A 12,162-nucleotide genomic window follows, 5' to 3' on the forward strand; every position below is an offset into this window, starting at 1 on the left:
ATTAAAACATGGGGATAAAAAAGAAAAATAACAAGGAAAATATATACATAATTTAAGGAACATGAACACAGCTGAGAAATACGATTCATTTTACAGTGTTTTAAAAAGTTTTAAGTCAATTTTTTTTTTCTTAAAAATATCTAAATGGGGACAAAGTAAGTTTTAACGGTGCGAAGGTTTTCTCGGTCACTGTTATCAACCACAAACGAATATCCTGTTTAATGAAATATCTCAAGAAGCAATCGGAGGAGGGGGGGGGGGGAAATCAGCTAGTTATAAAACATTTGATGTTTATGCCTATTTTTTATCTAATATTTCTAGTCTTTTCTGAAAAGATCAATCAGAAACACATGAAGATATTTTTATTTTACACTGCATAAAAATAATCTTATTATTAAAATATATATTCGAAAGCAATCATTTTTACTTTTTTTTATTTAATCACACAAGACAAGTCCATCACACAAAATTACTTAATGAAAAACACGAAAAAAATTCATCACATTTAATACTGTTTATATGTTTAGGGTTACAAAGTCTCTTAACATATCATTTTTTAATAAACACCTCATTACATATAATCCAATAATGAAACGCAACACTGATATCACCACGCGAGGGGGCGAAGCGCCCGCGGGAGCAAAATCGCGAGCCCCAGTAGGGTAGCCGCGTCCAGACTAACGCCACGGGGGCCCGCGGGGGAGCCCTGGTGAAGCTCTGCCAGACTCTCTGAAATCAAATAACACCATCATCATTTTTAAAATTAAATCTGCAGTGTTGGTAATATTCTCGTATAATTACATATACGTTTGTGGTTGTTATTAGTGTTAGTTTTTGTCAGTAAATGGAGGGAGCTCCCACCCCAGTCGGAGATGGCAGAATGAAAACGACGTGGCTTCAATATGTATTTATTACATGTTGAACATTATTCCTCCCGCGCTCCATTACAGATTCCGTACAACAACTGAAGTGAGTAACTGAGTCAACTGAGCGTTTAACTGAGTAAATGCTCGTAGCGAGGGCTTCGCGGCTTTTATAATTCTCGTAATGAGGAAATATACTACACATACTACGAATACCGATAAAAATATATGAAATGGATTAAGAATAATTAATTGTATTTTAAAGATCAATATCGATATTGTGGAGAAATGTTTTCATACATAAAAATGTAAAAGAAATTTAATAGAAATGCTTTGCTAGAAAAATGCGTGTTGTGACGTCAAGATTTGTGATAATATTCTAAACAAATTTCAATGGCCAGGAACAAATAAACATGAATCGTGACGTATCGGGGGCGTGGCCAGTGGAAATACCGTTTTGCGGGAATTCAAAATTACAAATTTAAATTGTATTTTTTAGGCTTCTAATAAAAATCAAAAAAAAAAATTTGGAAAGGTTTTTATAGACATTTATTACTTTAAAAATTTTGAAAAAAAACTGACATTTCCTTATTCTCTCTTCTTCTGAACGGAATTCTATTGCCCTGATTGTCGGCAATTTGATATTTGTACTAGGTAATCAGTAATTTGGGTGTTTTTTATTATTTATTATTAACAGTCAGAAAATGCTGTCATTTGTGCTATCTGTATACACCCGCTGCATTGTTCTTAAGAAGATAGTAGATCAGATAACGTAGGCATCGGTTAGCCGGCGAATCCTACATTAGTATGTTTATCTGGCTATTTTGCATCGAGAATGTTCAAAATAAAGGTAGAATGGTGAATGTTACAGAGTGTTACCAGTGACCCGAGTGGTCAACCGGCCAATAACGGGTCTTAAGCTACGTAAATGCCAAAATTCCGTTATTAGACTAAGGAACAGTCGTACTCTGAAACTAGTATTTATTTAAAAATAATTTTACGCAAAATAAATTATTCATCGTCATCAAACCCCCATTTGCGCCCGATAGTGCATCGGGCACTACATTGGTACACAAAATGCGAGGTATTTCGTAAAAATGAGGTGATCAATCTTCATTTCCGCCCTCCGGGTGCAAGTTCATGAACAATAAAATATTACAGTGTGAAACTACCTTTCAAATTTATATTTTGTCTTGACCTCACCAGGAATCGAGCCCGGAACTCCAAGCATGGTGGACGAATGCGCTAACCTCTGCACTTCGACGTGACCTTATCTCCACTCGGTTCTCTTTTTAGGATTTTTACCTGAGAGAAGCCATCGAGTCAGAAAAATTTATACAATGTTCTGTTCCATTTCTCATACAGAAACGTATCATTCGTTTTCCCGGACACGAGGAACACAAAATAATAATTAAGCAATAAAATGAATACTGTTTTGTTTTCTTTACAACTTTCATTTCCGTTGAATTCGGCAAACGTTTTTATTAAAAAGAATTGAATAATACAAATAATTTAATTTTATGAATTCATTTTTATATTTCTGCAAAACAATTTATTTTTTACCATGACTTGTGTTTAGCAATATTACGTAGCGGGATGAAAATTATTCTGAAAATTATTATTTCATCTGTTTTGAATTCTGTGTTAAGGGACAGTTTTAGTTTTCTAACAAAGTAATCCACCTTCTAGTATATCAAGTACTCCCGAGAATCAACGACGGAGCTTTTAATTTGCGTGATTTAGCATTTAAATAGATTTATCATCCGTCTCTGAATATTGATAGAATATTTACTAGAAACTTGTTAAACGAGAAAAAATTCTTCAGAAATTTTATGCTTATTTTATGCTGGTTTTATCTTTAACGGGAGAAATATTATAGTAGAAACACTCTAACTAAAAATACTACCATGTATTATAGTTTTTAAAAAATAATTCTCACATATAAAAATACTAGCATGTATTATAGTTTTTAAAAAATAATTCTCACATATTGGATATTTTCACAGCGGGACCTGTCGCGTCCTGACACAAAACAATAGCAACTATTAAGGACATGCGGAAACTCGGAGCCGTTCTGGCATGGTCCAGAAGTAGCACCCACTGTCGGCTGCTGCCATGTGCACTACCGGCAGCGTGTTGTCGTCTGCCATCCTCCGGGTGTATTCTGTAGCGCGATACAACATACAACAATACCAACCGTTAAGGACATGCACTGTGACGGAAGCCTGCAGCCCTCCCGGTATGGAGCAGGAGTAGCGCCCACTATCGGCTGCCACTAGGCGCGCCACCAGCAGTGTACTGTCAGCCCCCCCGGGAGACTCCTCCGTCTTTACGCTAGACAATATAATATGTACAGCAATCATTCAAAACGGGATTATGCATTTTTATGAATTAAAATTATTTTAACCAAAAGTGCATCTTGCTACTTATTAATAATAATATTCTTGAATTTAATATATTTTTGAGTGTCAAAGTTTCTTAAAAGTCGTTTTTGAGCTATACGAAAGTTGGAGAATAACTTTCCTTACAATGTACAATGTTTATATTATTTACTTACTTTTAAAATAAATACGTGTGTTTACCTTTCGAAGAAAACTACATTTTCCTGTTATAATTATGTACATGTGATAATTGAGTTGGATTATGGATGGAAGTGAAAATGGTACCTGACTCCACCGCGCTGCGTGTCATCATTGAGAACCCTATCGAGGTGATGCCACGTCACGGCGGGTGACGACATGTGACGCACCCTGCAGCCTAAGGCCAGAGTAGAATTCCTCTCGTAATACTTGTCTCTCTCTACTGCTCCCGCTGCGTCCACCAGCTCTACCGAGGGCGCTGCAACCGCACCATTACATTACACACACCGTTTTGCAACTCTATTTTCTATAAAATCTATCTATCTATATGTATAAGGTATGTTACGTTTATATACTAAAATTTAGTACACTTTTGATCAGTTATATCTGTACAGTTTCGTTCCCGGATCGATGAAGAATTATAGTTCTGTGTGCAAAATACCAAAATCCTAAGGTTTTTGCTTTGGCATACCAGGAATCGAGTTCGGAACTTTACCTGAACACGGAATGATACGATGATAGTAGAGAATATTTTAAAATACTCTCCTGGTGAGTTTTTTGCTAACGGAAATCTATCGAACCGATAACTCTACTTGTAAAACAAAGTGCTTTTTACGTGAAAGTGTTTAAGTGAAATACATCTCCAAAACATCAAAGCAGATTTTTGGGATGCCCATACGAGTACATACTAAATTCTTAATAAAATTTGGAATTACGCCCATCGATAAAAGTTTTATTGAAAAATACCCATCACACTCAAATACTCGTAGTCTCTATTTTCTGTAGTCTCTATTTTCTGTACTCTCTACGCGTAACTTACGGCGAGAGGTTACTTTGTGTATCTGCACGATTCCTGGAGTCGTGATCAGAAAAAGCGCTTTTTCTTTATTCCTGAGGACTTCGGATCTCGACAACTTTTATTGAGAATTATGACTACATTCAATAGATTTCAAAATACCACTAAAAAAAACTACTTACATTTATCCCATGTTGTATTTACATAATCTGTTTGTTTAACAACTACACCAAACCATGACGCCGTTTACCCGTAAAGATAAGCAGAGAGGATAGAACGCCATTTATGAACGGCAGGTTGGTCCTGTTTATTGGAATGTGACGAATATCTATGCTGACGCTGTCTAAGGTAATTATCCGGAACATAAAAGCTAATGCTCTGCATAATTTCAGGGTTGTCAATAATACCGTGCAATAATCGAAAGAGTTATAAAGAATTCTCAGTACTCGCGTACTACCAAAAACCCTGGCAGTACGCAAGACGAATCCTCACATCTTCAACGAACTACTACAAACTGTTTCGATTTGATCATGAAATGTCAGGGTTCTCACAAAGGTGATGTTGATTTGTTATTACAACTTATTACTAGATATGTAAAATATTGATTATTTATAATCATATGTTTATAATATTTAGTTTGTCTTTAATTTCTTGAATGATTTTTTTTTTGCACCACAACAGGCCAGGAGGCAAAATTACAGTAATGAATTACATCACAGAACACCCAGGCTTGAGAAAAATCACATTTAAATTTTTGTGTTCTCATCGGGAATCGAACCCGGAACCTTCCGTACGTGAGTCAAGCGTCTTGACCACTACACCACGGAGGCCGCCAATGTAGATTATTATGTACTAATTGCTTATATATTAATTGTTTGTCTAATTTACAACCCCACCGCACGCCCTGGTACCTAGGTAGTTGTTTATGATTGAATTCCAGAACTTCAAATCATTTTCAAATATTGAATTCAAGTAGGTACCTAGTTACTTGTTTATGGTTGAATTCAAAACTTTCAATCATTAATTCTCATATATATAATATTTTTGCAAATGTCAAACTCTGCTCTTCATACTAACAGGAGTGTACTTTACTAAGGTATGCTATTTTCAAAAATATATTGAATTTCAGTCAATATTTTTTATTATTACCAAAAATCCTGTAAAAATAAATAAATGGATATGAATTATAAGGGATTTCAGAAAATAATCTGATTGGGTTTTATAAAAACAAATGTTGTTCGTAAACGTACAAAAATTTTTTTTTATGCACAAAAAAATAAGATCTTCCCATTTTTTTTTTGGTATATGCATTCTCGGCAAATTTAGCTCTAGGAAACGGTGAAAAAAACATTTACGCTTCTAACTTTTTTCTAGTTAATACATTAAAGATTTTAAGAGCTATAAGTATGTTCATGTTTTTCTATATTTCGCTGAAAACCGTCCATAAATCGGTACAGTAGTTATTCAGATGATCCAAAACACACATACAAACATTGCCTTTTATATAGTAAATAGATATACTATTGTAAAAAAGTTTGGAAGAATGAGTATTTTTTTGAAGTAGCTTATTATAGCATCGTGTCTTTGGGAAAAAATTGTCTATATTTGAGGAACCCCAAGACTACCTTTAGTTATGGCTCTGGTTCTTTTGGAGTGTATTTTAACTAGTTGGGGTTTTTTATTGTGGACATATTTTACCAGTCATTATAAATAACTGTCTCACATTCCAAACTTTTGATTTCCTAAATAGTGGTTCTGAATAAGACTGAATTGGTTTTTTGAAAATGATTAGTGGAATAGCTTTTTGAACTTTAATTAATAGATCTAGTTTAGATAAAGCGGCTCCACCCCAGCCTACTATACCGTATCCAATCATGTGCACAGTGCAAAATATATATTTGCAATTGATGAATTGAATGAAATTGATGAAATTGATAAAGTTGCAAGCTCGAAACATTCCTTAATATTTTGAAGCAGTATATAAGTTTTTTTATCTAACCAGTTAAAATGTCAACATATGTTTCCTATCTGAGGTTTTGGTCAATCGTAATACCCAGATACCGAATTTTTTCAGCATGTCCCACTGATTCACATTTGAATTTAATGTTCTTTTTTATTTTGCACGTATGAATCGGTATGTTATTTTTTTTTTTTTTTTATTATTGCTGATATAAACAGTAATACATGTAACAAAAATATAACAAATAAAATATACATAAAATAAAACCAATGACAGATATCCACAGAAATACATTAAATACACGTACATAACATACTAGTGTGTTTGTGTGAGGGTAAGTGAGTTAGTGAGAGGGTGGGTGAGTGGGTGTTATATTGGAATGAGGGTGGACATGTGTGTAAATATTGCACAAGTGTCAAGTGTCGAAAATATAAAATAAAAATGTTACTTTATATTTTCGACAGAGGATTTACTGGTTGGCCTGATTTGGTATTTGGCTTTAAGCACTAAGCTTTGGCATTAAGCGTAAGTAAATTTAAATCCAGCCACGATTTAATCCTTCTTAAATTATTTTATGCTTTTTCGTATGTGTTTCGTATTTTGCATGTGTATCTAGTTTCTCTTATGTATGCATTTAACTATACCAGTTGTAATCCAAGGTTTGATATGAACATGTGTTTTTTTCTTAAAAAATTGTAGGGGCATGTAATTCTAAGTATTTACGGTTTTTTTTTTTACTATTTACATAAGAGGTAAAACAGAGTATTGAAAAAAAGCACAATTACGTAACAATGAAATAAAAATTAATGAAATACATATTAGTGGTAACAATAGTAAACAAATCGCGCAAAGTCATGGCCTGAAATAAATAACTATGTTTACATCTCTCTCGTTAAATATTTTAGTCTTATTTCATTATTAAGACCAAGGTATAATTCGTCGTAATTAATGGTAGTAGTTTAAGCAAGGCTTGCGTTTAACAAAAAATCAACGATTTTTGAGTCAAATAATATCAATCTAAAACTCCGCCAGAAATTTGCCAAGACATATGTATGGAGCATATTGATGTACGGTTGTGAGACACGGTGCTAAGGCACCTTTAATCTTTCGGTAAGCCGAAAGAGATAAAAAAAGACTAGAGGCCTTCGAGATGTTGTGCTACAGAAAAATATTAGGAATTCGCTGTAGAGACCACATCACTAATGACGAGGTTCTCAACAGAATCGAAGAAGGTAGGCACCTAATCAAAACCATCTCAGAGAGGCGAGCCCGATGGATCGGCCACATTATGCGCCATGAGGGTTTCTTGCGCGACATCATAGAAGGAATGGCTGAGGGGACAAATTATAGAGGGCGCCTCCGACGGGAATATTTGGAGCAAGTGTGCGAAGATTTAAACTGCGCCTCAAATGTCGAGCTGAAGAGGGCTGCAGAAAATAGAGACCAATGAAGGACGAGATGCGGGACTTTGCTGCAAATCAATCCCCAGGATTGAGACTGCGAAGAAGAAGTTTAATAATATTGTTGCTCCCTTTTTTGTTTTTCAACGATTTTAATACCAGCCGCTGTAGTATTTAATTTGTAATTGATGTGCAAAGTTCTGCAGAAGCCGTAGAATTTTTAGTCTTGGCAAAAATATCATCAATATATGTGTTCCTTCAACTATTGTTCTTGTTAATGAATTTATAAGTTTTATGAAACCATAATGCATGAGAAGGTTTAAGTGTTTTAAGGAATCAGATCGGTCACATTTTAAATTAATATTTATTTCACCAGCAAATACGGCTTGCCGAAAATGTTTGTTTTCCTCTAGTAACTTTTCAAGTGATTGTAAAAAAGGGGTTTTGTTTGCGTAGCACGGTGGTTTGTACATAATGAAGATGATTGTTTCAGAATTAATGGATATTTGAACACAATTGGTCTCATTTATTTTTAATTCAGTGATTGAATCTGAAAGAGTTTCTTTGACATGTCACTATTCCGTCATTTTGATTTAAATCATTGTGGTATGAAGGGTATTGTATCTTTGCAAATTTTTTATTTTGGTAAAAACAGCCTATTCAACACTCAGTCCAAATGATAACATCAAAATTTGTGTTTAAGTCATGCAACAAAATTGTAAAGTCGTCAAAATTTTTGTCCATGCTTGTCCATGTTTTGGCAAAGTATTATAGCTGTTTTTTTTTTTATTGAATATATCAAAAAATTCTTTATTATTATCAATGACAATTTCGCAACAGTCAATAATATCACTGTATTACTATTATTATTATTATTATGGATAACTTATATAGTGCCATTTTCGTAATAAAATACCTCAAGGGCGCTTTACATAGTGATTCTTTTAAATTTGTAATTTAATTAAAATAATTTATTTTGTTGTCACATGCTACGGATTTATTCAAATGATTTAGAGAACAAGTGGGCTTAAGTTTTTTCCGAAACATAACTCACTTTCACAGCCTCGCACCTCTGCTGGGAGAGCATTCCATGCCATAGGGCCTGCGGCCGCAAATGCGCGTTCACTAAATTTAGTGCGCTGTTTTCGTAGATGTATAATAACTTTTCCTCTCGCCGTAGCTGTAGCTAATCTAAGCATGAGACGCCTGTCAGCTAGTTCATCTGGAATGCATAGTTCCCTTAGATATTCCGGAGCAGAGTTGTGCAGTGACTTATACATAAGCCAGCGGAGTTTTATTCGACCCTCTGTGGAAAACGTTGCCAGTGTAATCTGTGTGATGCGACAACATAATTTATGTTTGTTTTTTTTTACCATTAACTTGTGAAATAATATAGAAAAAGACAAATAATAAAATCTTTTTTTTTTCAATTTTTTATTAAATCATACAAAAACTTTTTTGTACTTCCAGGAGTTACAACAAACTCGTTTTGGGACAGATAAAATATTAACATAAAGGTATGGTAATAATATAGTTAAATAGTAACAAGTAATAACATATACATAAAACTGAAATAAGATAGCAACATAAGTACATAATACAGAGAAATTAAAACAAATCATAAAAAAATTTAAAAAACATTTACATAATATAGTAAGAAAGAAATATCCGAGGAAAAGGGAGAACTTAAAATTAAATTTCACCCTATTCTATAGGACTCCGGTAACCTGTTGTACTTACTACAAGCAACGTCCAGCAGAGACCTTAGACCATACTTTGTCGTGCGTGATCCAGGTACGTAAATATTTTACTGGTGGACGTCACGATTGAAGGTATAGCCAATATTAGTGAGAGAGTCTTTATTTTACGGTATGACCAAAAATGGGAGAATGTCAGTAAGTTTGTGAATGTCTTTGACATGCGCTTCTATTGGTATACCGTATATGTTTTTTATAGCTCTATTTTGTATTACTTGTATTTCTGATGAACACTTTTTTGTGGCAAATCCCCAAATGCACGACAAATATACCAAATAAAAGTGTATCATTGAATAGTATACTATGTTGATACCAGATTGGTGATATCGCTTTCGCAATTTATGTAATAAACTCTTGTATCTTCTGTTTTCTTTTTAACCAATATGTTCCATCTTTTATCCATATTTAATCAAAATGTTCTGTTAAAGCTACTTTTTTTGTCTTCCACAATATATGTTTTTTTGTTTAGATAGTTATTTGTTAGCAAATGTTTTCCTGCACCACCTCCAAGTATGGCGTTAGTTATTATTTTATTTGATTTCAGGAAAATTTCATGAATTTCATTATTTTTTAAATAATAATAATTATTATTATTTTTATGGATAACTTATATAGCGCCATTTTCGTAATATAATACCTCAAGGGCGCTTTACAAAGTGATAATATAAAGATATAAATTTAATTTTTAATTTAAGAAAAATAATGTACTTTTTCATATTACTTTTCCACTACATGCTAAGAATTTATTCAAATGATTAAGAGAACAAGTGGGTTTTAAGTTTCTTCCGAAATATTACTTCACTCTCACAGTTTCGGATTTCTGCTGGGAAAGCATTCCATGCCGTAGGGCCTGCGACCACAAATGCACGTTCGCCAAATTTAGTGCGCTGTTCGCGTAGAGGTATAATAACTTTTACTTTCGACGTAGATGTAGCTGATCTAAGCGTAAGACGTCTTTCAGCTAGTTCATCTGGAATGCAGAGTTCCCTTAGATATTCCGGAGCAGAGTTGTGCAGTGACTTATACATAAGCCAACAGTTTGTATTCCACCCTCTGTGGGAATAGTAGCCACTGTAATTCCTGAAGTAGATTCCAAAAATAAGTCTCGCTGCGGCATTTAGTACTGCCTGTAGGCGAGTCATTTTATTCATTGGTAGACCTGCGTAGATACCATTACAATAATCGACTCTAGACACTACAAACGCATTTATTAATTGACGGTCGGCATCAACTGGCAAATTTTTGCGTCTGCATTTAATCTGTCTCAGCTGGTAAAAGCATGAAATTATCGTTCTACTAATTTGAGCGTCAAGAGAAAAGTCAGAATTAAGGATGACTCCCAGTAGTTTAACGGTGGGTAAAGCGGTACTCCCTACATCGGGTAGTGCCGTATCCTGGATCAAATTCTGTCGTCTGGCTGAAGCAATCCATAGCTGTTCCGTTTTAGGTGGATTAAGTGTTAGTCTATTTTCAGCCATCCAGTTTCTTATTTTCTCAATGCATCCTTTAATCAAATCAACAAGCACATTGCTCTCGCTCGGTTTACAATAAAAATAAATCTACGTATCATCTGCATAGCAGTGAGACCACAATCCACATTCTTTGATAATATTCTCTATATCTTTGGTGTACAGGAGATAGAAGAGTAGTTCGAGTACTGATCCTTGGGGTACTCCAGTAGACACCTTAAAGTTGGGTGAGCTATTACCCTGGAACACAACTGCATATTTTCTTTCATTAAGATATGAACTGAACCACATATGTGCCTGATCACGGATACCATAAGTTTTTTCCAGACGTTCAAGCAAAATGTTATGGTCTACAGTATCAAATGCAGCACTCATGTCCAAAAGAGCCAACAACGCCAGATTACCAGAGTCTACCGCCGTTTTAATGTCAGACAGCACTCTTATCACTCCTGTCTCCGTAGAATGAAAACTTCGGTATGCCGATTGCCTTACCGAAAATAATGAATTCTGCTCGATATAATTAACGAGCCTATGAGAAACTATTTTTTCTAATATTTTTGATACGATGGGAAGATTTGAAATAGGGCGAAAATTGGAAAGATCTTCCACATCTAATTGTGAACCTTTTAAAAGTGGAGTTACATTCGCTTTCTTTGTGGCTTTTGGAACAATGCTGTGCTCCATAGAAGTATTGAATAAGTCTGTTAAAAATGGAGCTAATGCGTTAATGCATTTTTTCAAAAGCCATGTTGGAATCGGATCTAGTATACATTGTTTGTTGGGTAATGCCGCAAAAATCCTTTTTACCTCATTTATAGATGTTGGTTCAAATTTACTTAATTTTTGGGAGGCGTCAGTTGAAAAAAACGGTTTTTTCCCTGAACTAGATGCCAGTCTAATTTTTTCGACCTTATTTGTAAAAAAGTTGGCAAAATCAGTAGCAGTAGCGCCTGTATTCGGTGTCTCTGTTATACAGTCACTGGTTAGGCCGATTGAAAATGTGTCACAGCGTAAATAAATTCCTATGCCTGTCTCCTTTTCTCTCGCCCACTTGAATCCTGTCCCTTTTGCACCTTTATAGTTCTAATAACTATTGAGTTGATGATTTTGCCACCTGGGGTCAGTGTCCGATTTGACCGCGATCGAAGTGCAGTTCGGTTGAAAGTTTCGCCGCTCGCTCCGCCTTATCGCCGCCTCAGCTAAGTTTGGAGAAAACAAGAAAATCAACTAAAAAGGTCAGTCCATTCACTCCATTTCCTTGCATCCATTTGCGCTGTGACATTTGCAAAATTTTATATACCTACTGCCGAGAACCAGCTCACGCATCGCCATTTTTGG

The 12,162-nt window shown here is 34.7% G+C and overlaps 1 protein-coding gene across 1 annotated transcript in view; it reads right to left on the bottom strand.

Moving 5' to 3' along the window:
* Window positions 1-491: 491 nt before the first annotated feature.
* LOC148275596 (uncharacterized) overlaps window positions 492-12,162 on the bottom strand; it is an 86,854-nt gene continuing 75,183 nt past the window's right edge. The window contains exons 7-9 of the mRNA XM_088235478.1: window positions 3,530-3,701; window positions 3,061-3,197; window positions 492-729 (exon numbers count right to left, since the gene is read on the bottom strand). Of these exons, the coding sequence (XP_088091604.1) occupies window positions 608-729; window positions 3,061-3,197; window positions 3,530-3,701 (431 nt within the window). The 3' untranslated portion in view covers window positions 492-607. The remainder of the gene's footprint in view (window positions 730-3,060; window positions 3,198-3,529; window positions 3,702-12,162) is intronic.

The sequence above is a fragment of the Micrasema longulum genome, unplaced genomic scaffold, assembly GCF_059751315.1.
Source record: "Micrasema longulum isolate JH-2025_06_02 unplaced genomic scaffold, ASM5975131v1 h1tg001379l, whole genome shotgun sequence".
Lineage (NCBI taxonomy): Eukaryota > Metazoa > Arthropoda > Insecta > Trichoptera > Brachycentridae > Micrasema > Micrasema longulum.